Source organism: Rhinolophus sinicus, chromosome 10, assembly GCF_057876585.1.
Source record: "Rhinolophus sinicus isolate RSI-liver-muscle chromosome 10, RSI-T2T, whole genome shotgun sequence".
NCBI lineage: Eukaryota > Metazoa > Chordata > Mammalia > Chiroptera > Rhinolophidae > Rhinolophus > Rhinolophus sinicus.
Window position 1 is genome coordinate 12,462,436 of NC_142510.1, and position 26,565 is coordinate 12,489,000.

General features: G+C 49.3%; 1 protein-coding gene and 1 long non-coding RNA gene across 2 annotated transcripts in view; one reads left to right on the forward strand and one right to left on the reverse strand.

Moving 5' to 3' along the window:
* Positions 1-637: 637 nt before the first annotated feature.
* SEC14L5 (SEC14 like lipid binding 5) overlaps positions 638-26,565 on the reverse strand; it is a 47,164-nt gene continuing 21,236 nt past the window's right edge. The window contains exons 6-16 of the mRNA XM_019756468.3: positions 26,358-26,550; positions 20,436-20,548; positions 18,932-19,121; positions 16,468-16,556; positions 16,304-16,374; positions 14,613-14,784; positions 11,873-12,007; positions 10,799-10,933; positions 10,179-10,406; positions 9,025-9,185; positions 638-4,497 (exon numbers count right to left, since the gene is read on the reverse strand). Coding sequence (XP_019612027.3) covers positions 4,389-4,497; positions 9,025-9,185; positions 10,179-10,406; positions 10,799-10,933; positions 11,873-12,007; positions 14,613-14,784; positions 16,304-16,374; positions 16,468-16,556; positions 18,932-19,121; positions 20,436-20,548; positions 26,358-26,550 — 1,596 coding nt within the window. The 3' untranslated portion in view covers positions 638-4,388. The remainder of the gene's footprint in view (positions 4,498-9,024; positions 9,186-10,178; positions 10,407-10,798; positions 10,934-11,872; positions 12,008-14,612; positions 14,785-16,303; positions 16,375-16,467; positions 16,557-18,931; positions 19,122-20,435; positions 20,549-26,357; positions 26,551-26,565) is intronic.
* Positions 1,365-26,428, forward strand: LOC148756836 (uncharacterized). The gene is made up of 3 exons (XR_016022579.1): positions 1,365-1,488; positions 5,875-5,962; positions 26,016-26,428. It is a non-coding gene; the product is annotated as an uncharacterized LOC148756836 (long non-coding RNA).

A 26,565-nucleotide genomic window follows, 5' to 3' on the forward strand; every position in this document is an offset into this window, starting at 1 on the left:
AATCAATGTCTGTTGTGTTAAGCCACCCAGTTTGTGGTATTTTGTTACGACAGCCCCAGGAAGCTAATACAGTATACCTGTGTTTTATATATAAAAAAGTGTAATTTTTGTGTGTGTCCCTGTGGGGACAGAGCCAGGAGTGCAGTTTCCAGGCTCTTGGCCTCACATGGAAAGGTGCTGGCTCAGGTAGTAGATGGTCATCAGCTGTGACTAGTTGGCCATCAGCTGTAACCAGTTAACCACTGGCCACTGATATAACTGCCGTGGCTGAGCTAGCAAGCAGATTGCAAGTGGGGTCGGTTGGCAAAGAAGCAGAGGGTGGGTTGTGGATCGTGTGGCTCCTGCTTCCTGTGTCTCCAACCCAGCCGCCAGCGAGACTATAGTGGTCTGACTCCCCTATCCATGGCTCCGTGGGTGTTCCTTTTTGGTCTCACCATGTCCTGCGTCATGTGGGGAGCGGGAGCTGAGACCCCACATGACACCCTGCATGACAGCCCCCAAGAGCCAATTTGCAACCCCTGAGGCTGATATCGGCCCTGTTGACGAGGCTCTGGAGTCTTAGAAACAATAGCTGGGTGATTCTCGAACAAGCTGAGGGAAACCCCTAGGGTTTTACGAAGTAGACCACAGAGGTGTGTCCAAATATAAAACTTTTAATGCTTCTGATTGGAGCAAACCATCAGGCTCACGGGAAACGCTGTGTTTTACTGACTGAAACAGACTGTGGAAAAGAATTACACTCTTTCATTGAATAAGTCATGTGATGGGCAGAAATTCCAGAGTGCAGGGTAGGAAAAGTCTCACACTCCCTTAATTTCAGCCTGTGGAGAGAACATTCTCTAGCGGTTTGAGGGAGACCCCACGCTGAATGGTGCGCTTCAGATGAGTGGATTTGCCCAGAAAACAAGCAGTTTCAAAAAGAGAGTCAGAGGGAAGCAATATACTGACACCCACTTTTCTCCAGATGCAGGCTGCGCCGAGCCTTCTGTCCCATGAAAAACAGTGACAGGCGTCCTCAAGAAGGAGTCTGCAGTCTTTGGCTGAGAAGCATTAAGCAACCGGAATAACTGCTGACTTATCCCATGCTTTCTGGGAGCTGGGTGCTGGGCTGCGGACTCTACAGCCACTCTTGTTTCATCCCACTACGACCCAATGAATGAGGTAGGCACCGCTGTCCCCATTTCACAGATGAGGGAACTGAGGCACAGAGAGGCTAAGTCACTTGCTGGAGGTTACACAGCTAGGGAAAAGATGGCGGGGGTTTGAACCCCACCCCATCTAAAGTTTAAGACCCAGGCTCCTAAACCCAGGGCCTGGGCAGGCAGGTCCTGTTGCGAGTGGGTTGTTTCTGTCCTGGTCACAACAGGTGAATGAACAAGATGGAGAAAGAAGCCAAGCCAAGGAGCTTCCAGCCCTTGGGGTCCAGGGAAATTTAGAAGGCAAGAGCTCGGCAGCCCTTCCTTGGATTTTTAATTCCAAGCCTCACAGGTAAGAAGAATGGCATACTGATTGGTGATGTTCTAACACAGGCCCCCAAGACCCCCAGCACAGGAAGAGAACCATAGTAGATGCCACCGTGGCCATCCGCTGCGTCTGTGGCCCAGCTTCCCTCGTCCTTGGATGACTGACTGGCTCTCCTCCATCCCACTGTGGCTTCTGGAGGGGATGTTGATCACAGGGCCCTCAGCCCCTGGGCTAATATAGCCACAGGAGTGAGCATGTGACTTGTGCAGGGCCAATCAAAGCCTTCTATGGGATTTAAAATGGAAACGAGTCTCTCTCGGCCTTAGAGATGGTGAGCCCTGCGGTTGTAGGTAGAGGGTGCTGGCAGCCACTTCCCACTGGTTGGAGGAGAGGATGAGGCCAGTGTGCAAAGAGATACAGAGCCAAGAGGCCTGGGTGAGGCTGTGAGGATGAGCACATGAGGCTGAGGACACTGGGTTCCTGGATCCAGCCTTACCTGAAGAAAGCCCCAGTGACAGGAGTCAGGGAATTCCCTTTGTTGCTTAAGCCAGTTTGAGCTGGGGCTTTCCTGAGAAAGGGAGGGAGAGAGGGATATTGAGAGAGAGAGAGACAGAGAGAGAGAGAGAGATCTCAAGGAAAGAGCTGAGTAAGCCTGAGGCCCCTCATTCCTCCTGTAAAAGTGGGACTACTGATGGCAGACCCTCCTCTCTGGAATCAGCGGATCCAAGTTCCAGTTGTCAAAACGCATTTCTAACCCCAAATCAAGCAAAGGCTTCACTGGGTGCTAGTCCTAGACAATAAGAAAATTCTTCTAGGATAACATGTAGTTTTTAGAGGCAAAGTTAGAAATTCATCTAAAGCTAGTTGCCACGATTGCAAATTGCTCTCAGCAGTAAATGCCTGCTGACATGAGAGCAATTCATTTTGAGGATGTCTCCAATCTCCCTCTCCCTCTCTCTCTCCCCCTCACATGCATGTACACACACCTTGTTACAGGATGCACTTTGGGATTTTGTGCCTATACCTGAGAAGCCAAATGAAAACCACAGAGGTGGATGGGGCTCCATCCCTGCAGGAAGAAGGATATCTCCTTCCCGTGGCTCCGGGTTGGGGGTTGAGGCTGGTAGGAAAGTAAGCTTCCTCTCCTTGCCTCGTCATGACAAGCCTGAAGGTGGTGATCCCTGCGGTTGTAAACCCAGCCCTGGTGCAAGGCCCAGTGACTCGGTGTGAGCCAGAGACCACCCCCAACTGTAAGCGAGGCTATGAGATAAAAGTCATGCTGAGCCTCTCGGCCCCAGACTGAACTCAGGCTGCCTGCCAAACCATTTCAGTGTCGTCCCTCCCAGGCAGACAAGGCAGTGAGTGACATGGACCACGGATGGGTCCATAGAGAGGGGTGGGGCCTGGCATGGCCCCCATCCAGGGTGACAGCTGTGTTGGTAGCATTTATATGACATAGCCCTGTTTTGCCAACACTCCCAACTATCTAAGGGGAGCCAGAAATCTTGATTTCTGGATGAAATGCCCCAATTTTAAAATCCCTCTATAGGCAAAAAAAAAAAAAAAAAAACCTGAAAGGCAGGCCAGATCAAACTGCAGGCTGCAACTTGGTAACCTCTGGCCTATTACCTTTTTGGAGGCTCAGGGAAGGAAAAGAGAGAAATGTCCTCAGGCCCCAAGGAGACCCCAAATTCTCCCATGCAGGAACTCAGGGAAAGTCTGTCAGTATTGGAGCTGGTTCCGGAGATCAGATTGGACTCAGGGCAGATGCAACAAAGTGACAGCCTCCACCCCACAGGGGTGTCCTGATGCCATGTTGAGATCCTGGATCCAGCCTTACCTGAAGCAAGCCCTCCTAAACTGGCCAATTACGTGCACCCATGAATGGCTATCCTTTTATGTGGGTCTCTATGACTTAACAACCAAAAACGTCATAATGAAAGAGCTCCCAGGAGAGAAAGAGACCTCCAGAGGAGCATAAAGACAGCTGGAGCTTCATCATTGCCTGGAACTTAGCAGAAACCCTGTGTCTTCCCACCCTTTTCAAGTCAGGGGTGGTTAGGGTCAGACCTTCCCAGGCAAACGCTAGGAACCTGGATGTCAAGTCCAGGCCAGGCTGCTCCCTACAGAAAGCAGAGCCTGTAAATCATAGAAGTGTTCACCGTACCTGTCCTGGGACACAGGGCATCACTATAGAATCAGACGCTATGGTGAATTCCCCTCATTTCCGCCTGCCCAGTATTCTTTCCCCCTTCTTCGCGGGAGACCCCAATATTCCTGGAGACCCTTTGTGCTTTTCAGACCAGGTGGTTGGCGCCAGGGACAAGCATGTGGTCCTGGCTGGCCAATCACTGCATCCCCCTCCCTGCACAGTGATTGGTCCAAATTGGACGCCCTGCTAGCCAATCAGTGTTCTTTGTTCCCCTGACAACCGTGATTGGGTCAGGGACAGGCATGGGATCCAGGCAGGCTGATTTGACTCAGTTCTGGGAGGTTGGAGGAAATTTGGGACAAAGAAGTTCCCTTCTGCAGCTGAGCTGGGAGGAGAGAAAGAAGGAACCGCATGGCAATGCAGAAGGCACCTGAGAAGGAGGCCGTCACAGGGAGAGCAGGGGCTGAAGTGAAGGGGTGAGCCTGAGCCTGGTGAGACCCCTGAGTCCCCAGACGAGGCAGACCTGAGGTGGGCCACCCATTCCTGGGCTGTTCATTACAGGAAGCCCAAAGGCGATGGTTCTGACTGAGGTTCCCGCCACACAGGCCACGAGCTGGATCACTGCCCTCAGCTCCAGACATCCCGCCTTTGGGAGCGTCTGGACCCAGGCTGCAGCCCACACTGTTCCAGGTCTCACGGCCAAGCTGGCTTCTGGTTCTAGACGCTTGTGGATGCGGGGGCACGCGGGCTGCCCTGCAGGCCCCAGTCCTGGCTATCTGGAGACCAGGGAGCTGCTGTGGGACTGGCCAGAGGAGGACGAGGTGGCCGCACTGAGCTGGGAGAAGCCGCTGGTGCAGGATTCCAGGCTGGACATGGAGCCCCTAGGGAGGAAGGGTGCCACACAAACGTTACCCTCTGGAGGAGACCCAGCCCTGGGGCCCATGCACAGTGGTGGGAAAGCTGGCAGTGCTGTAAAGGAGGCCCCAGGGCTCTTTCCGTAAGGCTGGTAAACGCCCCGGGCTCAGGGGCAAGTGCAGAGAGCAAAGCAAGTGAGGCCATGATGAGAAATGAAGCTCTACCCATTTGCCTGCACCCCTGTCCCCCTAAGCAGAGCCCAGCCTGCCACAAACCATTCAGGGGCTTCCCTGACCTGGGACCTAGCATGGCCCAGAGGGCACCCCACAGCCCGTGAGTGCCCACCCCATCTCCAGCCTCACCTCAGCCACCTCCTTTTAACTCTCCGACACCCACCTCCCCTGTCCTGGGAGCCTTGCACGTCTGCGCTTCCTGCCAGAAACCTTTCTCCTGCCCGCTCCGTCTAGTTAACTAACTCCTACTCCAGACTTCAGAGCAGCACCGTCCAGGGGAACTCTGCGATGGTGGACGCGTTCTCTGTCTGCGCTGTCCCTCGCAGCAGCCACTGGCCACGTGGGGCACTGGGCACTCCAGATGTGGCTAGTGTGACTGAAGAACGGAATTTTAACCTCGGTTTAATTCTAATAGCTAAGTTTAAAGCGCCACCTGTGGCTAGTAGTTACTGGGTTGGGCAGTGCGGCTTTAGGGCCTGGCTATTCAGAGTGTGTTTCAGGGACCAGCACCACCAGCGTTTCCTGGAGCTTGTCAGAGCTGCACACTCTCGGGCTGCATTTTCATGAGCCCCCCAGATAGTCTGGGGCGCTCGAGTGCCCCTTCCCAGACACCTCCCCTGGGCTTCCCCTGCCCACCCTGTGCCAGGGCCGTTCTGTGTTCTGACACAGCTCCCTGTATTAAGGCCTCTGGCACCTACCTCTTGTCTGTGTGCCATGCCTTTGATCAAGGGTGTCAGGCTGGAATACCTGCAGGGAAGCCATCACTGCCCATAATTACACACGGGTGTGACTCTGTGGTCTCCTGCTCCATGACAGGAAACGCTGTCTGTGATCCCCTCAGGGCCCAGCCTAGTGCCTGCCCACTGAAGGTGGCCCAGAAACAGCCCTTGAACTGGTTCTCTCACAAGGCTAGTGAAGGGCAGGGCAGCCTGGTTCCCCCATGCTGACTAGACCAGACATGCTGGCAAGCAGCCTCCAGCCCACCCCCCCGCCTCCACCTGCCTTCCCAGGAGCAGCAGCATCCAGATGTCTGAGGGCCTCAGCCTCTCCCCTGCACTGAGGCTAATGGCTCAAACTGGCTACCTCCCAATGAGGGGATCGCCAGCCCTCCAACATGCTACAGGGACTCTCTTTGGAGGAAAGATGCCAGCCCAGTATTTCTCACTCTAGGCAGCTCGTGCCCCTAGGATCATTGGAGCTCCGCCTGGGATGTGGGTCCAGATGCAACACCCTCCTGGAGCATCAATTTTACTCCACAGTAAGGAATTTAAAGCATTCTTTTTAATTTGATGTAGTGTCCCATTTATTTTTGCTTTTGTTTCCCTTGCCAGAGGTGACACATCCAAAAAGATTGGTAAAACCGACATCAAGGAGTTTACAATCTATGTTTTTTTATAGGAGTTTTATGGTTTCAGTCTTATATTTAAGTGTTTAATCCATTTTGAGTTTATTTTTGCATATAGTGTAAGAGAGTGGTCTTTTTTTTTTTTTTTTTTTTTTTTGCAGATATCTCTAATTTTCCCAATACCAATTATTGAAGAGACTGTCACTTTTCCATTTATATTCTTGCCTCTTTTGTCATAGATTAATTAACCATATAACTGAGTGTTTATTTCTGGGCTCTCTATTCTGTTCCATTGATCTATGGTATGTTTTTGTGCCAGTAACATCCTGTTTTGATTATTATAGACTTCAGTATAGTTTGAAATCAGGGAGTGTGATACCTCCAACGTTGTTCTTCTTTCTCAAGATTGCTTTGGCTATCCGGGGTCTTTTGTGGTTCCATGTAAATTTTAAGATGATTTGTTCTAGTTCTGAGGAGAATGCCATTGGCATTTTGATGGAGACTGCACTGAATCTATAGATTGCTTTGGGTGGTGTGGACATTTTAACAACCTATGAGCATGGTTATCGTCCCATTTATTTGTATCTTATTCAATGTCTTACAGTTTTCAGCATACACGTCTTTCACCTCCTTGGCTAAATTTATTCCCAGGTATTTTATACTCTTTGACACAATTGTACATGGGATTGTTTTCTTAATTTCTCCTTCTGATCGCTCGTTATTGTGTATAGACAGGCAATAGATTATTGTCTGTTAATTTTGTACCCTGCAACTTTACTGAATTCATTGACTCTCATAATTTTTTGGTGGCGTCTTTAGGGTTTTCTATATATAGTATCATGTCATCTGCAAATAGTGACAGTTTTACCTCTTCCTTTCTAATTGGGATGCCTTTTACTTCTTTGTCTTTTCTGATTGCCGTGGCTAGAACTTGTAATACTACACTGAATAAAAGTGGTGCGTATGGACCTTTTTGTCTTATTCCTGATATTAGAAGAAAGGCTTTCAGCTTTGCACCATCGAATATGACATTAGCTATGGGTTTGTCATATATAACCTTTATTATGTTGGACTGTATTACTTCTACACTCACTCTGTTGAGAGTTTTCATCATAAATATATGTTGAATTTTGACAAATGCTTTTTCTGCATCTATTGAGGTGATCATATGATTTTTTTCCTTGATTTTATTGATGTGGTGTATCACATTGATTGATTTGTGGATATTGAACCATCCTTGCTTCCCTGGAGTAAATCCCTCTTGATCATGGTGTATAACCCTTTTAATGTATTGTTGAATTTGGTTTGCTGATATTTTGTTGAGAATGTTTGTATTTTGGTCCATCAGGGATACTGGCTTGTAATTTTCTTCTTCTTGTCGTGTCTTTGTCTAGTTTTGGTATCAAGGTAATGCTGGCCTCGTAAGATGAGTTTGGAAGTAGTCCTTCCTCTTCAATTTTTGGAATATTTTGAGAAAGACAGGTATTAATTCTTCTTTAAATGTTTGATAGAATTTACCTGTGAAGCTGTCTGGTCCTGGACTTTTGTTTGTTGGGAGTTTATCATTATTATTATTATTACTGCTTCAATTTGGTTGCTAGTAATTGGTCTATTGAGATTTTCTGTTTCTTCCTGGTTCAGTCTTGGCCTGGTGGCACCTACTGATCCTGTTGTCCACAGCTGGAGTGGGGTCCGGGCTGGGCAGCCCAGTGCATGCGTGTCAAAGCCTCCTGTTGGTCCTGTTTGAGCTAGCTCTGGGCGGGGTGGCCCAGTGTACATGTAGCAGTGCCCTGTTAATCTGGTCGTGCATGCGTGCCACAGCACCTTGTTGGTCCTGTGGGAGGGAGCTCCAGGGCAGGGTGAGCCAGAATGCACTGCCTTGCAAGTCGGCTAGAGGACCTGGATAGAACTCCCACCTGTGCTATCTAGATGGAGGGGGGACATAAACAATGGCGCTCACCAGAACTTCTGATCCCAAAGAGTTCCCTCAGATCCCAGACAGTTCTGGTGGTTCCCCAAACTTCTCTATGCAGTCTCTCTCTCTCTCTCTCTCTCTCTCTCTCTCTCTCTCTCTCTCTCTCTCTCTCTCTCTCTCTCTCTCTCTCTCATCGTGCAGAAGCTGTTCAATCAGCCTTCACTTTTCTCTTAGGAGGAATTGCTCTAAAGGTAGGTGATTTTCCACTGTGTTCATTGAGGGGGTGAGTTCAGCATCCTCCTACACTGTCATCTTGCACCCGCCTCTAAAACATTATTTTTAGATGGAGACTAACAGATACGCCACAAAGCAGAATGCAAAAATCACATTCATTTTTAAAAGATAAAATGCAAAACCTTAAAGAAACCGCCTGCTCCATCTCCTCACCTTCTGCTCTATTTCTGCTCTTGAGCACTTACTGTATGCCCCCAGGTGAAGGGCCAGCTTCCCCTAACCATTTCATCCTCGTGACAATCCCGCAACTTTGGGGCTCCAGTGGTCCCCATTGAAGAGAGGAAGTCTGAGGCTCAGAGAGGTGAAGCGACTTGGCCAAGGTCACACAGCAACCAGGAAGTGCTGGAAGTCTTAGCCACTATATTTTCCTGTCTCTCTGAAAGCATCATGTGGGAGAGTTGTCTGTGAGGCAGTATTCTAGACTGTTCTAGAACAGTCCAAACCCTGTTTTATGGAATTCTAGGAGGAGGGGGCGGTCCAAACAGGAGGGCCTCAGGCTTCCCCCAACCAATCAATCTGGTATGTTGGGCTTCTGTCCAGGATTTCATTTGAGGGGAAGTTTCTGCAGCTGCGGCAGAGTTTGGACATAGTGTCCAATTTCTCACACTAAAGTGCTGAGCCACTGGAAATTTTTAGCAGTACCGGTGCCCCACCCTAGAGAAGCTCAGAGGCTGGTAGGGGAGATGAATGCCACGCCCCCAGCCCAGCCTGGCCTGGCGGGAGCTGGGGGCCCTTCCTGCCCAGGCCCCCTCCCCAGCCCCCCTACCTGAAGTCCTCCGACGCCAGCACCTCGTAGTAATACAGGAGTTTGCACCTGGGGCCAGGGCTGTGCAGGGCGGTCAGGACGTCCTCCACCACATTGCCAGGGGGGCTGTGCATTTGCCACTGGAGCAGGTAGGTGCCAGGCCACCGGGTCACGTGGGAGCCCTGAAACAGCAGGCACACCTGAGGCTCTGGGCTTCCTGGGGATGGCGCCCCCTTCTCAACCAGCCCCCCAGCAAGTCCTTCCTCTAAGCTTCCTGAAGCCATCCTTGCTTCCTATCTGCTGTCACCCCCATATCCCTGGCAGCTGAGAGCCTCCTTCTGAATCTGGGAGGGGTCAAGGCCTGGGGGGTGGCTGCAGGACAGCGTGGGTGTGGTTTGGGTAACCGCCTGGCTTTTGTTGGCCTCTTGTTCTGCTGACCAGGCTTTGCACACTGAGGAGTTCTGGAGAGCGACTTGGGCGGGGGACCTCGCAGGTGGGTAGAGTTTGTTGAGAACAGAGAACGAGACGGGGGTGTGTTAGCTGTTATAAGAACAGCAACTGCTGGGAAGGGCTGGGCTGTGCAGGGGGACCCCGGGGGCGTTGCCGGTGTATAATGTGACAGCCATCTGCTCGACTTGCCATGGAACCTTCAGTAAGATCTGTAGTGCCCGCCAGCACTTGTGTGAGAGTGTGTGTGTGTGTGTGTATGTGTGTGAGTGTGTGTGTGTGTGTGTGTGTGTGTGTGTGTGTGTGTGTGTTTGGGGCCGGTGATGTCCGACTTGCAAGCCCTGGTCTCCTGGAGGATGTGAAGGTCAGCACAGGGGCTCATGTTTGGCGTCATGTCCGTGTTCTGTTCCCAGCCCTACAGTTTCTGTGCTGCATGGGTTCTGGGACTTCACTGTGTATCAGAAATCAGCAGGAGAGGGTTGCCCATTCCAGGCCCCACACCCAGAGGTTCTGAATCCGCTGCTGTGCCTGGGGCCTGGAAACCTGCATCTTTGACACACGTCCAGGGGATTCTGAGGTTGGGGTCCTGAGGTCCCGGTCCTGGACCAGTCTTTGTCCCCCACTGTCCTGCAGGGTCCCGTTTGTCCACTGCTTGCTACTCAATTCTGTCACCTACTGGACACTCAGTCCTGTGTGACGGATGCATAAATGAGCCAAGGAATTCGAACCTGGATGCTCTCCCCTTCCCGGCAGACGAGGGGGGCCTCCACACGACTGTAATCTGTGACTGGGGCCCAGCCTTTGTCCGTCAGCTGCCCGCCGGGCCTGGCCCCAGGCTCCCGGGGGCCCTTCCTGGGCATCTGTTTAGTGTGGTACAGGCTGAACACCACGTCACCTCGCAGGATGTCGAAATCCCAGGTAATGACTGACTCCCCCTCCAGAATCTCCACTGTGACCTACGTGGGGACAGATGGGGTCTGAGAATGGACCCTCCCCCGTCCCTCCATGCGAAATGCCTGGGAGATCCCACCCTGCTGTGAGGGCTGCCTCACAGCCACTGACTGACTGACATGAGGGTACAAAACGCCAGCAGAGCCGCTCTACAGGGCTCTGCACGTCCAGCGACCCCCAAGGGTCAGACAGGGCTAGACCGTGGCTGAAATGGCCCCTTAGCTTAGATTCTTGCCCACGTCCATCCTGCCCCGCCCCTGCTTACGGGTTTCTCCTGAGAGCTTGCCCTCAGCAAATCGCTGGTATGAGAACCCTCATTTCAGGCTGTGCTCTGGGGGACCCTAACCTATAATGACACCCCGTCCCTGTGGGCCCTCCCAGGCCGGGACCCCAGCACCTCGTGGGGGGCCCCGCGGAGCACGTTGGCCGACTGGTACGTCTCTCTCCACTGGTGCATCTGGTCTGTGTGCTCCTGCTGGTCTTCTGTCAGATAGAGTGACTTGGGGACCAGTCCTCCTTCGGGGACATTACACTGGGGCACAAAGACAAAGGTGGCAGGTCAGAGCCCAGCCAGGTTTCTGTGACCCCTGAAACCACACTTACAACAGCAACCCCTTAGTGAGCTGGGCACTGAGCTTTTATAGCACCATTTCACCCCCAGAACTACAACAAAATGCAGTGTGGACTATTATTCTTCCCATGTCACAGAGGAGGGAAATAGAGGCTCAGAGAGGTCAGGCAGGAGAGATCACAGAGTGGAAAGTGGCTGAGTCAGGGCATAGACCCGTGTTGTCAGGCCCCAGGCTCACGTCCCTTACCCTTATGCTTGGTCTAGTAGGCCCATTTGCTAAATATAAGTCATATATACATATCGCAACAAGTGGAGGAAACAAGCAAACTTGGCAAAATTCCTACAAAATGTTGTTTTTTCCCCCCCAAATTAGGCAAGGATACTGTTTGGTATTTCTGTTAGAGAAGAGAAAGGGTCCTGCCTTCCCACAGCCAGATGAGATAAGACAGCTGTGACAGCGTCACCCCTATCATCTCACCCCCCCGGGGGGGGTGGGCAGGTCAACAAAAGGGGGCTGGGACTGCCTCTCCTGGAAGCAGTTGCTCTGTCATCCCATGCCCTGTGGTTGTGGGTTAGGGATAAATCCTTTTGGGTACACCAGCTCCAGGCCTCTGGGACATTGGGGTCACCTCCCTCTACAGAAAAGGGTGCAAAGCCAACAGGTACACTCTGACTGTATTCTAGCGACCTACTCTTAGGTGGGGAATACAGGAGGGGCAAACCTTTGACTGGCCTGGTCTCTGGACTTCTGGAAACTTCTGTCTCGCTTACTATGTTTGAAAGAACCAAGGAAAGGCCCCTCCTTCTGAGAGGAGTCACCTGTCTTGGGGGCAGCTTCTAAAACCAGCCCAGCACTCCCCGGCTCCTCCCCTCCTGGCGCCCAAACCCCAGCGCCCTCACCACGCACTCTCCCCCAAGGAAGTCGGGGATCACGTCTTTATCCAGGTAGTCGGTGAGGCCTCCAGGGCCCTGGTAATGGCTGCCACTGCAGATGAGGAACTTCTGCCTGGTGTTCTCATTGATGAACGGGCTGATCTGAAATCGGGGCGAGGAGGCGAGGAGAAAAGCTGTTTTTTAATTGAGATGTAATTCACATAACGCAGAATTATAAGCATTTTAAAGTGAACGATTTCGTGGCTTTCAGTTATTCACCATGTTGTGCAACCATCACCTCTGTCTAATTCCAAGACATTTTCATCCTCCCAACAGGAAGCCCCACGCTCATTAGCACTCACTGCCCCTCCCCTCTCCTCTGGCAATCACTAATCTGCTTTCTGTCGTCGCTATAGATTTGCCTATTCTGGACATTCCACATAAAGGGAATCATACGATATGTGTGGCCTTTCCTGTGTAGCGTTATCAGTGCTTCCTTTTTTATGGCTGAATAATATTCCACTGTATGGATGACCATGGTTTGTTTCTCTGCAGCAAGTATTTCAACAGCAAGCTCTAAGATGCATGTCGATCTGATTTTTCAAGGCATCCTCAATACTGGAGTGGTGTCTGACTCAATAAATAGGTGAGGAGGGATGGAAGGGAGGAAGGAAAGAAGGGAGGAAGGGAGGGAGAGACTGAGGCACTTAACATGGCAGGGCACAAGCCAATTCAGCAAGGACTGCCACCAGCAAAAGGCAGACTGGGAACTGGGATCCCACTTGTGTAGTCACTCTTCTTCAGTCCGCACCCCGGGAGGCAGTCCCCTGCTCCATCAGGTGTGGCCACTGGTGGGGGGGGCAGCAGGAGACAGGAGGTGGTACTTCCCCATCTGCATGCCCTCCCCACCTGGAAGCTGCGGCCCCCACTGGCAGCCCTGCCCCCACTCCTGCCCCAGCTGTCACAGGCTCCACACCAAAGGCTATGCCCTCCTCTTGTCCCTCCAGCCCTGGGGTGGTCATGGCTTTACTGCAGCAACTACTCCCCGGGGCCTCTCCATCCCACCTACATCTCTGCAAGCAATTCCTTCCTGTCACCCCACCCCTCCACTTGTGCCATCGGAGTGAAGCCTCCTTCCAGCCCCATTGACGGGCGCCCACCCCCACCCAATGTATATCATAGGAAATTTCCAAACAGCAAAGGAACATAATGTTTGCAAAGATGAGGCTATTTCGGGATAAAAAGCTTCCGTGGCACATCCTGCCTGTCGCTCCTGCAGCTCCTGCTTCCCCGCCCAGCCTTGACGTAGCCACAGAAGCCAGAGAACGCCCTGCCCCCAGTCTACCCACGTCCTCTCCTGCTGGCGTCCTCCAGGGCCCCAGCAAGTTCCCGTCATCACCACAGCCCGAGCTCGGGGTGAGTCCTGAGCATCTACCAGCTTCCTCGGGGCAGCCATCCTTTCCCCCCGTTTTCCTCCAGCCCCTGGATTGGTTTCGACGTTCCTGTAAAGTGGTCCTTCCTCCAGTCCTTTGCCCACGTCCAGGTCGCCTGCCATGCCCTTCCCTGCGTGACTCTTGTGCCGTCCTCAGGTCTCAGTCACAAGCCGCCTCCTAGGGGGACCTGCCTCAGTTCCCTCGTGTAGATTCCCCCCTGCAACACCCCCTGCCTGGCTTAGTCGCTCCAAGAACCCTGAACGTCCTCATGCCATTGTCACAGGAAACCATGAAGCCTTTACTGGTGCCCCACTGTCATGGAGAGAGACACAGTGGCTGGCTTCGCACTCCAAATCCCCAGGGCCTAGAAAGGTGCCTGGCACATAGTAGGTGCTTAGTAAAACACTGAATCCATTTAAGCTTCAACTCTTAAATCTCTGTCTCGATTGACCCTCTACTTCCAGCAGCACTTCTCAGGCATTCGTGGACACCGACGACACCCCCGCCCCCCCCAGGCCCTGAGTCTGAGTCTGTAGGACTGGGAGGGGCCTGACACTGCCCTGGCCTGAGGACCTCAGCAAGGCCGCAGGGCAGTGGTTTGCAACTGCGAATGACAACCTGTCGATGGTTTTGAAATCAATTTAGCACACCATGACCAGCCTATGTGTGTGTGCGTGTGTATGCCTGTGTGTGTACACACATGCGTGTGCCGGGTTGCAGCCTACAGTGTGTTTCTTACTATGGGTCATGGGCAAAATGTTTTAAAATCCCAATAGCACAGGACCCCAGCCGTCCTCAGAACCAGCTCACAGGAGTCCCAGGAGGCCTGTACAGTTCCGAGTGTGACTCTCGTGTGCACGAAGCAGGACAAAGGATACATAAAATGTGCTCCATCCATAGAGTGAAATATTACTCAGACATAAAAGGAGTGAAGTACTGACACGTGCTACAGAGTGGATGGATGAACCTGGAATCACGACGCTCAGGGAGAGAAGTCAGACGCAAAAAGACTCATTGTAGGATTCCATTTCTATGAAACCTGTCTAAGAGGCAAATCCACAGAGACACAAAGTAGGTTCACGGTTGCCAGGAGCTGAGGGGAGGGGGAAGGGAGGCCTGTTAGTAGGCACGGGGTTTCCTTTCAGAGTAATGGCAATGTTCTAGAATTAGGTGTGGTAATGGCGGCACAGCTCTGTGACTGTACTAAAAACCACGGACTTGTGCACTTTAAAAAGGGTGACCTTATGGTGTGTGAGTTAGAGGAAAGGACGCAGGACAAGCGGGCAGGACAGCTCACAGAGAGACCCCCTGCCATGTCAGGCTTGGGCTCTTACCAGCGTCCAGAGCACAGGGAAGACGCGGGGGGCACGCACGATGAGCAGCCGGCCCAGGGTCTCGGGGTAGTTGGCCTCCACCACCTCGATCATGCGCAGAAGGGCCTTCACCCCCGGCCGCCACAGGTGCCGCATGTTAAGCCCTTCCAGGTCCACCAGGCAGGTCCAGGAGCTGCGGAGGACATGGGCCCCCTCGCTCCACACTCGGCCACCTCCCAGGGCCCCCAACACCCTCCGTGGGGACCCTGGTGTGGTGGGGAGGCCGACAGACAGGGATGGACGGAGCGGCTCAGTGAGGCAGGGCTGGGAACAGCAGGGGAAGGGGCCACAGGACACTCGTGGATCCTGCCACCACGGAGAAACCACATGGCAAAGAGGCTCAGAGCATGGAGTCTGAGGCTGAGTGCCCGAATTCAAGAGTCACCTTCACCCCTGAGAGTAGTGTGACATGGGCAATTTCCTCATCAGGGCAGCAGCAATGACAGTAAACAGGCCCCATCTCAAGCAATTGTTAGGGTGAAATGAGATAGTATATGTAAAGTTCTCTGCAAGAACAGGTACATAGCACACATTCAATAAAAGCTACGTATTCCTACTGATTGTTGAAAAGATGCTGAGGACGGAATAGAGTGTAAGTGCTAAGAGCACATGCTCCAGAGACAGATGCCCCGAGTTCAAATCCCAGCTCTGCCACCTGCTGTGTGGCCTCAACCAAGTTACTTAACCTCTCTGTGCCTCTATTTCATTCATACTAATTCCTTAGGAAAAGCAATGCTGTTTTACTGCAGCGGCTAGCCCCTGGGAGCCTGTCCATCCCAGCCCAGCCTTGTTCCCTTCACACTGCCCACATCGCTGTAAGGAGCCCCTGTGTGACACCCTGTCATCTGAGCCATCTGGGGTGAATTCCACTTCTGGCCAGGACTCTGATTGATTGACTGATTCCCCACCGCGACCCCAGTGTATGTCCATTTAGGAAAGCACCAAACAGCGAAGGAACATAATTTTCATAAAGATCAGGATATTTTGGGATAAAAAGCTTCCGTAGCAGACCCTGCCTCTTTTTCCTTTCTAGGGCTGTGAAAAGGACGTGAATCTTCTGAGCACCTATATACATGTTTGCATTATCTCTTATACAGTTACTGTTTTTGGTAATCCATAAAGAAACCCTGGGACTACTGATATTATTCCTACTTTACAGAAGAGCTTGGAAGTTGCAGTGTCTTTGGGGGCGATGGCACGCTGAGTACTGGTGAGCTCAGGCATAGACGTTTGGGGAAGTCAGAGGGGGACAGTGGGTTACTGTATATTCTGTGACACCTGCGAGGTCCCCTGGCTGGAAGACAGAGTCAAGGTGGAACTTGGGGCGGGAGAGCTGGTCTGAAAAAGCCAATGCTAGGAGGCTGTGTGGCCTGGCAGATAAAGTCCTTGAGCCTGAGCCACAGGAATAGGTTCAAATCCCAGCTGTGCCACTTACCCACTTAGCAACCTCGGATGAGCATCACCTCTCTGAGCCTCAGGGTCCCCCTCCATTCAGAACAGGGACAACTGAGTCCCTGCTTCATAGGCTCACTGTGAGAACTAAGTGAGGACATTTGTGAGGCGCCCAGTACGCGCCGGGCACAGCCTCCATGCTCAGGGAACCTCGGCTGTTTTTACTGTTTGAGGGAATTCGTCCCCGGCGGGGTTCTTGCCTGATGGGGCGGCCAAACTGTTTGGTGTTCCCTTCACACCTCTTCTGTCCCTCCTCGCTGACAGAAAGAACCTGAAAGGTAGAGAATGGTGCTGGTGAATGTTCCTTTGGCTTCTCCACCCGCAGGCAGCCCTGGGGGTTCAGGAAGTGGGGACCCTGACTCACGTGCTGCAGCAGTGCCTCCTCCCCCACAGCCTTCATCAAGCCTTTGGTATCCATGTGGCCCAGGCGCAGGATGTACAGCGGGCGGCCATCTTGACAAAGACAGGGGTTGTTATGTAGGGGATGCCGGAAAGGGGGCAGGTCAGAGCCGCCGTGAGGACTTAGCCTCCTCCGAGAAGGAGGTGCCGGGCTGCCGCTCACGGAGGCCCAGTCGGTCCATTATCTGCTGACACCCTGCCTCCTCCCCAGAGGGGCTGACACCACTCATGGTGAAAGAAACAACGCAAGTGTTAAAAAATACCGGTTTGTACCATAAAGGAAACTGAGGGAGGGGCATATGGGAATGCTCTGTCTGTATGACCTTAGCAACTTTTCCAAAAACCTAAAACTGTTCTAACATTACAAGTTGATTTTTGAATGGTTTTGTAAAGAGGATATAGACCAGGGGTGTCAAAACTGCAGCCCACGGGCCAACTGTGGTCCGCAATCCATTGTTAATTGGCCCGCAGCAAATTCCAAAAACATATTTAGTTTACTTAAATAAACCAGGTGAGGCAATATGTACTTCACCTCAAGTGAGTGGCCCAGCTGTTTGTGTATTTTACCGCATATGGCCCTTGGTGAAAAACATTGAAAAAAGTTTGGACACCCCTGAGATATGCCATGTGATGAAAGAATGTGGAGAGAGTGGATCAACGTTGGCTCTTAGCTTTCTGTCAGCCAAAGCAGAAAAGGAAAAATAAGGGATTCTGTACAAATACAGGTGGTTCTTTCAAGTCACCTCAAACATTGAATTGACAAATACTGAACCTCTACTCCTGGGAAAAACACGGGGTTCGTTAGGTTCTTGAAAGCCAGTAGTCATACCATTTTTGGCCACCAGTCAATACAGAACCTTGTTTTATGTGTGTTGCTTTTTAAGGACACCTCAGTTAATATATATTGTTGATTGCTTAACACTGAACTCAGGGCCAGCGGCACCATATAACACGTACCCAAAGGAAACGGATGTAACACAGACATTTTCTGTGTGAGGCACATCACAGCCTTCTGGCATGTAGGAACATTAGGTCGTGATTCTGTACTACGCTTGCGAGGAGAGGGGCAGGCATTTTAAACTGCAGAATCACCAACAAAAAGCACAAAAAATGCGGCACTATGGAGACTGCAAAAAGGACAGTTGTGTACAGTGCGAGAGCTGAAACTCGTTCAACCTCAGCGGGGCCGCTCAGACTTTTTTGGCCCTCTGCACATGTCCGTGAATGATGGCAGAAGCATCCTGAGTATTGATTTGGGCTCTATAAATAAATTTTAGTGAGTAAGCAAATTCTCAGATATGCAACATATGAATAATGAGGGTCAACTGTGTAGTAAAAGTGTCCCAACACTTGAGGGGTCAAGCATTTGCCCTGATCAATATACAGTTGGCCCTCGAACAACACGGGTTTGAACTGTACGGGGTCCACGTACATGTGGGTTTTTTTCAATCACTAGACAGTCGGCCCTCCATACCCCTGGGTTTCGCATCCGTGGATTCAACCAACCGCGGATCAGGATTGGCCGTTGGGAATCTGCAATGCAGAAGGCCGACTGCACCATTTTACATAAGGGACTTGGACATCCATGGGCTTTCAATCATGGGGGGTCCTGGAACCAATGCCCCGCAGATCCCAAGGGACTAGTGCAGTTAAGGTTTTGGGGAGTCAAAAGTTGTATGCAGGTTTTCCACTGCGTGGGGTGTCAGCACCCCTAACCCCCGCATTGTTCAAGGGTCAACCGTGTATGAAGTTTTACATAAAGGACGTTGAAAATCATAACAGGCATTGGCTTCAGTGTCTGTTTAATTTTTTAAAAACTCCAAAGATATTTGTAGTGGGTTGAATAACATTCCCCCCAAATTCCTGTCCCCTGATAACTTCAGAATGTGGCCTTATTTGGAAGTAGGGTCTTTGCAGGTGTTATCAGTTGAGGATCTCGAGGTGAGACCCTCCTGGATCAGTGTGGCCCTACGTCCAATGCCCTGGAGTCTTTGTAAGAGATGAGGACACAGAGAGGAAGGCCACGTGAAGACAGAGGCAGCCACTGAAGGGGTGCTGCCACGCCACGGAACCCTGGGGCCACCGGAAGCTGGGAACCAAGGGGGGCCTCCCCTCCCATAGCCTTCAGAGGCATCACGGCCTTGCCGACACCTTCATTTCAGACTCCTGGCCTCCAAAACTGGGACAGAATAAAACCTACGTGGCTTTAAGCCACCCAGCTTGTGGTGGTTTGCTATGGTGGCCCCAGGACCCCGTTGCAGTATCCGCGGGAAGCCCAGCTCTGCCTTCATGGCTGGGTTGTCACCTCACGGGCATCTCCAGGTGCCCAGAAGGGTCAAAAGGAAACATAAGGATGAAAAGTATCATCCAAAGCACGTTTGGCAGTGACCGAAGTGTGCCCTGTACGTTATGGAGGGCAAGGGACATACCTATGTCCTGGTAGTGCCAGCCCCCCGCGTAGAACTCCTCCAGGAGGGCAGGGGGACGCCAGGTCTGAAGCAGGAGGTCCACCTGGTGTTGCTCCCGCCAGCTCAAGGACTGGCACAGCATCTCACGGGCCTTGTCCAGATGGAAGTCACGAGCCCGCAGGAACCGAAGGAGGTGCTCATCTTTGGGAATCTGAGAAGGAGGAGGAGGAGAGGCCCCACAGAATGGGATTCCCTAACTCAGTAGATAAAATTATGGAAAAGGAGTCTCCGGTCTCCTCTAAAACTAGTTAGCTGGGCAAAGGACCATAGGCGTCCACAAGTCAAGGATTTCCGGCGGCCACCGGAAACCGAGGAGACAGACATGGAACAGATTCTGCCCTGGAGCTTCCAGAAGGAACCGACCCTGCCAGCACCTCAACCTCAGACTTCTGGCCTCCAGAACTGGGAGAGAATAAAGTTCTGTTGTTTTAAGCCACCCAATTTGTGGCCTTTTGTTTCAACAACCCCAAGAAATGAATACACCCCCTCTTAACAGATTGTTATATGAGCTGATAAGTCACCCCGTTTTTGTTTTCTGCCTTGTTGATTCAAGCTACGTTCCTGCCACATGTAACCCAAAGAGTCTAACTAATAGCTGAGGGGACAGGCTAAGATCCCACCAGCTCTCCTTCTTTTCCTCAGGCAAATATCGACAGTTGAGAGAAAGCCAGCCCCAATCAAAAGCACCCTTTCCTGAATACTCATGCTGAGCCAGCTACGCTCTCAGCACCATATATGGACTGTCCCTTTAATTTGCTCTGGGAGGTCTATGGTAACGTTATTTCCATTTTATAGATGAGGAAACAGGAGCAGAGACAGGTTAAGTCACAACCCAGTACTAACTCCCTTGTTTGCACAATGTGCAGAGGGGGTGCTGGGGAGGAAGGGCCAGCAACTCATGATAAAGCAGGAAATTCTTATTCAAGAGAATTGAAGGTCAAGTTCACAGTTGGGACCTACATGCACGGTGGACATTCATGTTATGGGGCTTAGAGTCTAAAGGCAAAATCCACGGGCACTCAAAAAATCAACCTGCTCAAGGCATTAAATCTCTTAGAAAAGAACCTGGTTTTGTGAACATAGGGCTATACAGCGGTAGTTCTCAACTGGGGATAACTGTGCCCCACAGGGGACATTTGGTGATGTCCAAACGTCTGGAGCCCTTTTTAGTTGTCACAACTAGGGGAGAACAGCTCATTGCATCTAGTGGGTAGAGGCCAGGAATGCTGCTCAGCACCCCAAGTGCACCGGACAGCCCCCACCATAAAGAATTGTCCGGACTCAAATGTCAACTGTGCCAACTCAGTGATACAGATACATGAGACAGTAGATAATGAAAGGAAGGCGAAATCTAAGTGTCTAGCATGCTAATTACACCATTATTGCCCTGGCGCGTCCCCCAGTGCCTGAGGCTAAACAGCCTTGGCTGTGCATCTGCGCCAGCAGGCCGCAGCCCGGCACCCACCTTGCCTTTGTGTGTCTCCTGCAACCAGTGCCGAAGCTGGATCAGGCAGCTCTCCTGCATAGGTGTGAGACGGCCCAGGCACCTCTCAATGTAGTCTGCATCCAGCTTGTCCCCTGGAGGAGGAGAAGCAGGCCTTCAGAACGAGAGTGAGATGCCGCGTCTCTTTACCATGTGGTTTACCCTTTCTGGGACCCTCACCTTACTGGCCACCTCGGATCTGAAATGTAGTTCCAAGCCACCTGGTGGCCCTTTCACCAGATGACAGCCACGTGAGCTCCAGATTCTCTCATCTTTCCAACCCATTTCCAGGATGGTTCTGAAAACTTGTGCCGGGGCAAACCTGGATCTCACGGTGACAAGTGATGTGTCCCCACTGACCCTCGGAAATAGAGGTAATCCCCACCCTCTGCAGCTGTCCCACCCTCTGAAGGATTTTTTTCCATCCCTCACCCTCTCGCCTTTGGCAACCATCAGCTTGTTCTCTATATCTATGGGTCTGTTTCTGTTTAATATTGTTCATTTGTTTTTAGATTTCACATGTAAGTGAAATCACGCAATATTTGTCTTTCTCTGGCCTATTTCACTTAGCATGATGCCCTCTAGGTCCATTCATAATGTCACAAATGGCAAGATTTCGTTGTTTTTTATTGCTGAATAACATGCCACTGTGTGTGTGTGTGTGTGTGTGTGTGTGTGTGTGTGTGTGTGTATACAGAGGGTGCCAAAAAAATGTACCCACATTTTAAGAAAGGAAAAAACTGTATTAAAATTGTAATACTCTGCACAGCAAAAGAAACCATCGACAAAATAAAGAGGCAACCAACCGAATGGGAGAAGATTTTTGCAAACAGTGCCTCCGATAAGGGGCTAATATCCAAAATATAGGTATAAGGAACTCATATAACTCAACAACAAAAAACAAACAAACAATCCAATTAAAAAATGGGCAGAAGATCTGAACAAACGTTTCTCTAAAGAGGACATACAAATGGCAAATAGACATATGAAAAAATGCTCAACATCACTAATCATCAGAGAAATGCAGATAAAAACCACAATGAGGGATCACCTCACCACAGTTAGAATGGCTATTATCAACAAGACAAATAGTAACAAGTGTTGGAGAGACTGTGGAGAAAAAGGAACCCTCATACACTGTTGGTGGGAATGCAGACTGGTGCAGCCGTTATGGAAGGCAGTGTGGAGGTTCCTCAAAAAATTAAGACTATAATTACCATATGACCCAGCAATCCGTCTCCTGGATATATACCCAAAAAATTTGAAAACATTTATCCGTAAAGATATATGTGCTCTCGGGTTCATTGCACCTTTATTTACGGTGGCCAAGACACGGAAACAACCAAAGTGTCCTTCGATAGATAAATGGATAAAGAAGTTGTGGTATATATACACAATGGAATACTATTCAGCCATAATAAAAATGAAATAGTACCATTTGCAACAAATGGATGGATCTTGAGATTATTATGCTGAGCGAAATAAGTCAGACAGAAAAAGTTGAGAACCATATGATTTAACTGATATGTGGTATATAAAACAGAAAACAACAAAAAACAAATGCAGAAACGAAAACTCATAGACACAGACAATAGTTTAGTGGTTACCAGAGGGTAAGGGGGGAGAGGGGTGGTAGATGAGGGTAAGGGGGATCCAATATACAGTGATGGAAAGAGAACTGACTCTGGGTGGTGAACACACAGCATGATATATAGATAATGTATTACAGAATCATACACCTGAAATCTATGTAATTTTACTGACAATTGTCACCCCAATAAACTTTAATTTGAAAAAAATTGTAATACTCAATATACACCAATAACAAAAGATAAATACAAGTCATGTGTATACATTTTTTGGCACCCTCGGTATATATAAATACAGATGCAGATATAGATATAGATATAGGTATAATCATATCTTCTTTACCTACTCATCTGATGGAGGACATCTAGGTTACTTCCATATCTTGGCTATTGTAAATAATGCTGCAGTGAACATAGGGATACATATATCTTTTCAAATTAGTGTTTTTATTTTCTTCAGGTAAATAGCCAGAAGTAGAATTCCTGGATCTTATAGCAGCTCTTTTTTTAAATTTTTGAGGAAACTCCATACTGTTTTCCACAGCGGCTGCACCAATTTACATTCCCACCAACAGTGTACAAGGGTTCCCTTTTCTCCACATCCTTGCTAACACTTGTTATTTGTTGATTTATTGATAATAGGTGTGAGGTGGTATCTCATTAGGGTTTTAATTTGCATTTTTCTGATTAGTGATGTTGAGCATCTTTTCGTATGTCCATTGGCCATCTGTTATGTCCTCTTGGGAGAAATGTCTATTTAGGTCCTTTGCCCATTTTTTCATTGGATTGTTTGGGGGTTTTTTGGCATTGAGTTGTATAAGTTCCTTATGTATTTTGGATATTAACCCCTTATCAGATGTATCACTGGCGAATATTTTGTCCCATTTAGTAGGTTTTCTCTGTGTTGTTGATGGTTTTCCTCACTGTGCCAGAACATTTTAGTTTGATATAATCCCATTTGTTTATTTTTTCTTTTGTTTCCTTTGCCCAAGGAGACATATCCAAAAAGGTATTGCTAAGATTGATGTCCATGAGTTTACTGCCTGTGTTTTCCTCTAGGAGTTTTATGGTTTCCGGTCTTACGTTTAAGTCTTTAATCCATTTAGAGTGTATTTTGTGTATGGTGTAAAAAACTGGCCCAATTTCATTTTTTTGCATGTTATCTGTCCAGTTTTCCCAACATCACTTATTGAGGAGACTGTCTTTACCCCATTGTATATCTTTGCCTCCTTTGTCAGAGTTGCCTGTATACGCAAGGATTAATTTCTGGTCTCTCTCTATTCTGTTCCATTGATCTGTGTCTGTTTTTATGCCAGTATCATGCCGTTTTGATTATTGTAGCTTTGTAGTATAGTTTGATGTCACGGAGCATGATACCTCCTACTTTGTTCTTTATCAATTTTTTTTCTGGGGTGGGGGGCAATATTTGGGGTCTTTTGTGGTTCCATATAAATTTCAGGATTAGTTGATCTAATTCTGAGAAGAATACCATTGGTATTTTAGTAGGGATTGCTTTGAATCTATATTACTTTAGGTAGTAAGGACATTTTAACACTATTAATCCTTCCAATCCACAAGCAAGGTATATCCTTCCGTTTATTTGTATCTTCAATTTCTTTCTTCAGCGTCTTACAGTTTTCAAAGTACAGGTCTTTCACCTCTTTGGTTAAATTTATTCCTAGGCATTTTATGCTTTTTGATGCACTTATAAATGGTGTTGTTTTCTTAATTTCTTCTTCTGATCATTCATTATTGGTGTAAAGATTATTTACAATATAACATGCGTCATCTCAGTGAGTTCTGCCAACACCCCTGTGAGGCAGGCATCACTATTGTTCCCACTTTAGAGAAGACACTACTGAGGCCGAGACTGGTTAAGTAACTCAAATAAGTAAATGTATGTAGTGTGCCCAGCATAATAGAGTCAGGTGATAAATACCAGTTCCTTTTGCCTTCCTACCTCCCCAGCCCACTTTGGGGATGTGGGGCTTTGAGTAGACAGAGCCCTGACCCCAAAATACAGCCTGAAGCTACCGGGATCATTCCTACTGTTCAATCCCATCTCCCACAATTGGGCTGTCTGGGGCCAGCATGTGCCGGCATTTAGAGGCTGGGCTCTAACCTGAGGTCCTGTTGCTGCCTACTCTTAACTGTTGGGGTAGCAGATGCTGGCATGGTGAGGCCTCTCAGCGTGTTAACCTCTCAGCAATGGGTGGAGACCCTCCACAGAGAGCAGCCTCCATGGGCATAACCCATTCTTTGCATGAAGCTGGCACAGTAAGAAAACAAATGGAATGTCTGCATGTCCAGCAGGAGGATCCAGTGGTTCTCTCCAAAACAAACAAGAAAAGCCAGGGCTGGCGGTCATGCCAACTATGCCAGGAGGCATCTGGGTAAATAGAGGCAGGAGAGATGCTATGGGGTAGGGGGGGGCCGTCCAGACCCAGAAATACTGCAGAGTGGTCAGAGGCGGAGAAGCTGGGGACAGGGAGGGAGTGAGGAGGGGCTGAGGGAGAAACACAAGGGAGGCAGGAGATACCAGCATCCTTCCGGCCTCCGGGCAGCTGTGAAGGCCCCTTTCTCCTCTGAGAACAAAGGCTCAGTGATTCGGAGCAGAGTGGAAGGGGCATGATTGTGCCTCCCACCAGCCACCCTGAGTACCAACCCTGCTAGTGGACGGCACAGACAGAGAAGGAAGGAAAGACCTGTGCAAAATGGGGAGGGCACAGGGCATGACCGGCAGAGTCTGTGCAGAAGTGCAGTGTTGTCAAAAGAATTTTTTTAAATATTTTAAAAGTGCATATCTAACGGCAGCCAGCTAGTGCACACAGTTGGTGCAGAATGAATATTTGCTGAACAGATAAATTTTGTTCTTCCTAAACACGGCCCCAGATGTATTAGGTTGGTGCAAACGTAACTGTGGTTTTTTTATTTTTAACTTTTTTTTTTTTTAACCTTTTAAACCACAATTACTTTTGCACCAACCTAATATTTTTGGCTACTTGGTGTATCTCTGAGTCAGGCAAGTCCTGACTCAGTGGCCCCAAAGGAAAACCTGAATCGTCGTGAGCACAAGTACACGTGGTTTAAAACTGGATTCATGGGGTATGTGCAGTTTTATATACTTTTTTTCCCTTTAATGTCATATTCTGAACATTTCCCGTGTCAATAAAAGTCTGAAATATGACAAAGGGCTAATTGCCTTAATATGCAAAGAGCTCTTACAAAGCAATAAGAAATCGATGGGCAAATAGGAAAATGGACAAACGGACAAGAACAGAGAGATTCACAAAAATGTTAAATAGAGTCACTAGCGTGAAAAATTAATAGTTGACTTCACTCATCAGGAAAGGAGTGATAACTAATCTACCAATGGTCATTCTTTACCTTTCATAAGTTTAAAATGTTTCATAATAGTCTTGTGGGGACCTGGGGTGAAGTCAGCAATAGACGCAGCTACACACTTTTGGTGGGAACATTGATTAGTCCAACCTCTTTGTAGGCCTAATTGGTAAATCTACCAAAATTTTAATTGCACATAACCTTTGACCCAGCAATTCAACTTTTAAAATTATATGATATATATATTCTCATGCAAATATTTTTTTAAAATTTAAGTACAAAGATTTACCACATCATTTATATATTTTTTAAATGGAAATGACCGAAATGTCTATCAATAGGGCACTAGCTGAATAAGTTACTTAAAAATAAGTAATAAATGTTTATTAATAAGTTATGGTACAACCGCACCATGAAACACTGCAAAGTAGTAAGACACATGCACTGATACAGAAAGCTGTTCAAGCAAAATATCAAATAGAATGTATAATATGCTCTCATAAGTATGTTCAACATAGGCTGTACATGTATGTATGTGTGTATAAGCATATGTGTGTGTATACATATGACGTATGTATATATGCCTAGATAGTTGCAGCAAATATAAACACAAAACTATTGTTGCTTCCAGGGAGAGGAAAGGAGTCTTACTTCCTACGTGACATCTGAGCAATTGGAATGGTTTTTTTTCTACCGTGATCATCCATTATTCATAAAATTAAAAATAGTAATAAAACCAGAGAAAAGAGCCGCCCTGAGGCATCAGATCAGGTCAATTCCTGATCTAGAAAGAGACCAGTTCTGGGTCTTGGGCCTGAAGGGAGAGAAAGTGAAGCAGCTGAGAGAGGGAGGAGGCTGAGTCAGTCCAGGACCCAGACCTGTCCCCAAGGGGACCTGTGGCAATTCTCCCCCCACAAGTGGGCAAACCCACGCAGGTTTCCTAGGACTTTGGGCCTTGGCCACAGTGACCTACCGTCAGTACCGACCATCTCAGAAGCGGGATCCTGGGCGCTGCTGGGCCCGTCAACCTCTGAGGAGCCGGAACCCCCCAGCACAGCCTGGGTGCAGGCATCGTCATCTCGGACCAGAGCAGGAGTCCACCGGGGAATGTGGGAGGTACCCTGGGAGATGAGCTCGTTCAGGTAATGCTCGATCACCTCCTTGCCCTGGAAGAAGCCAGA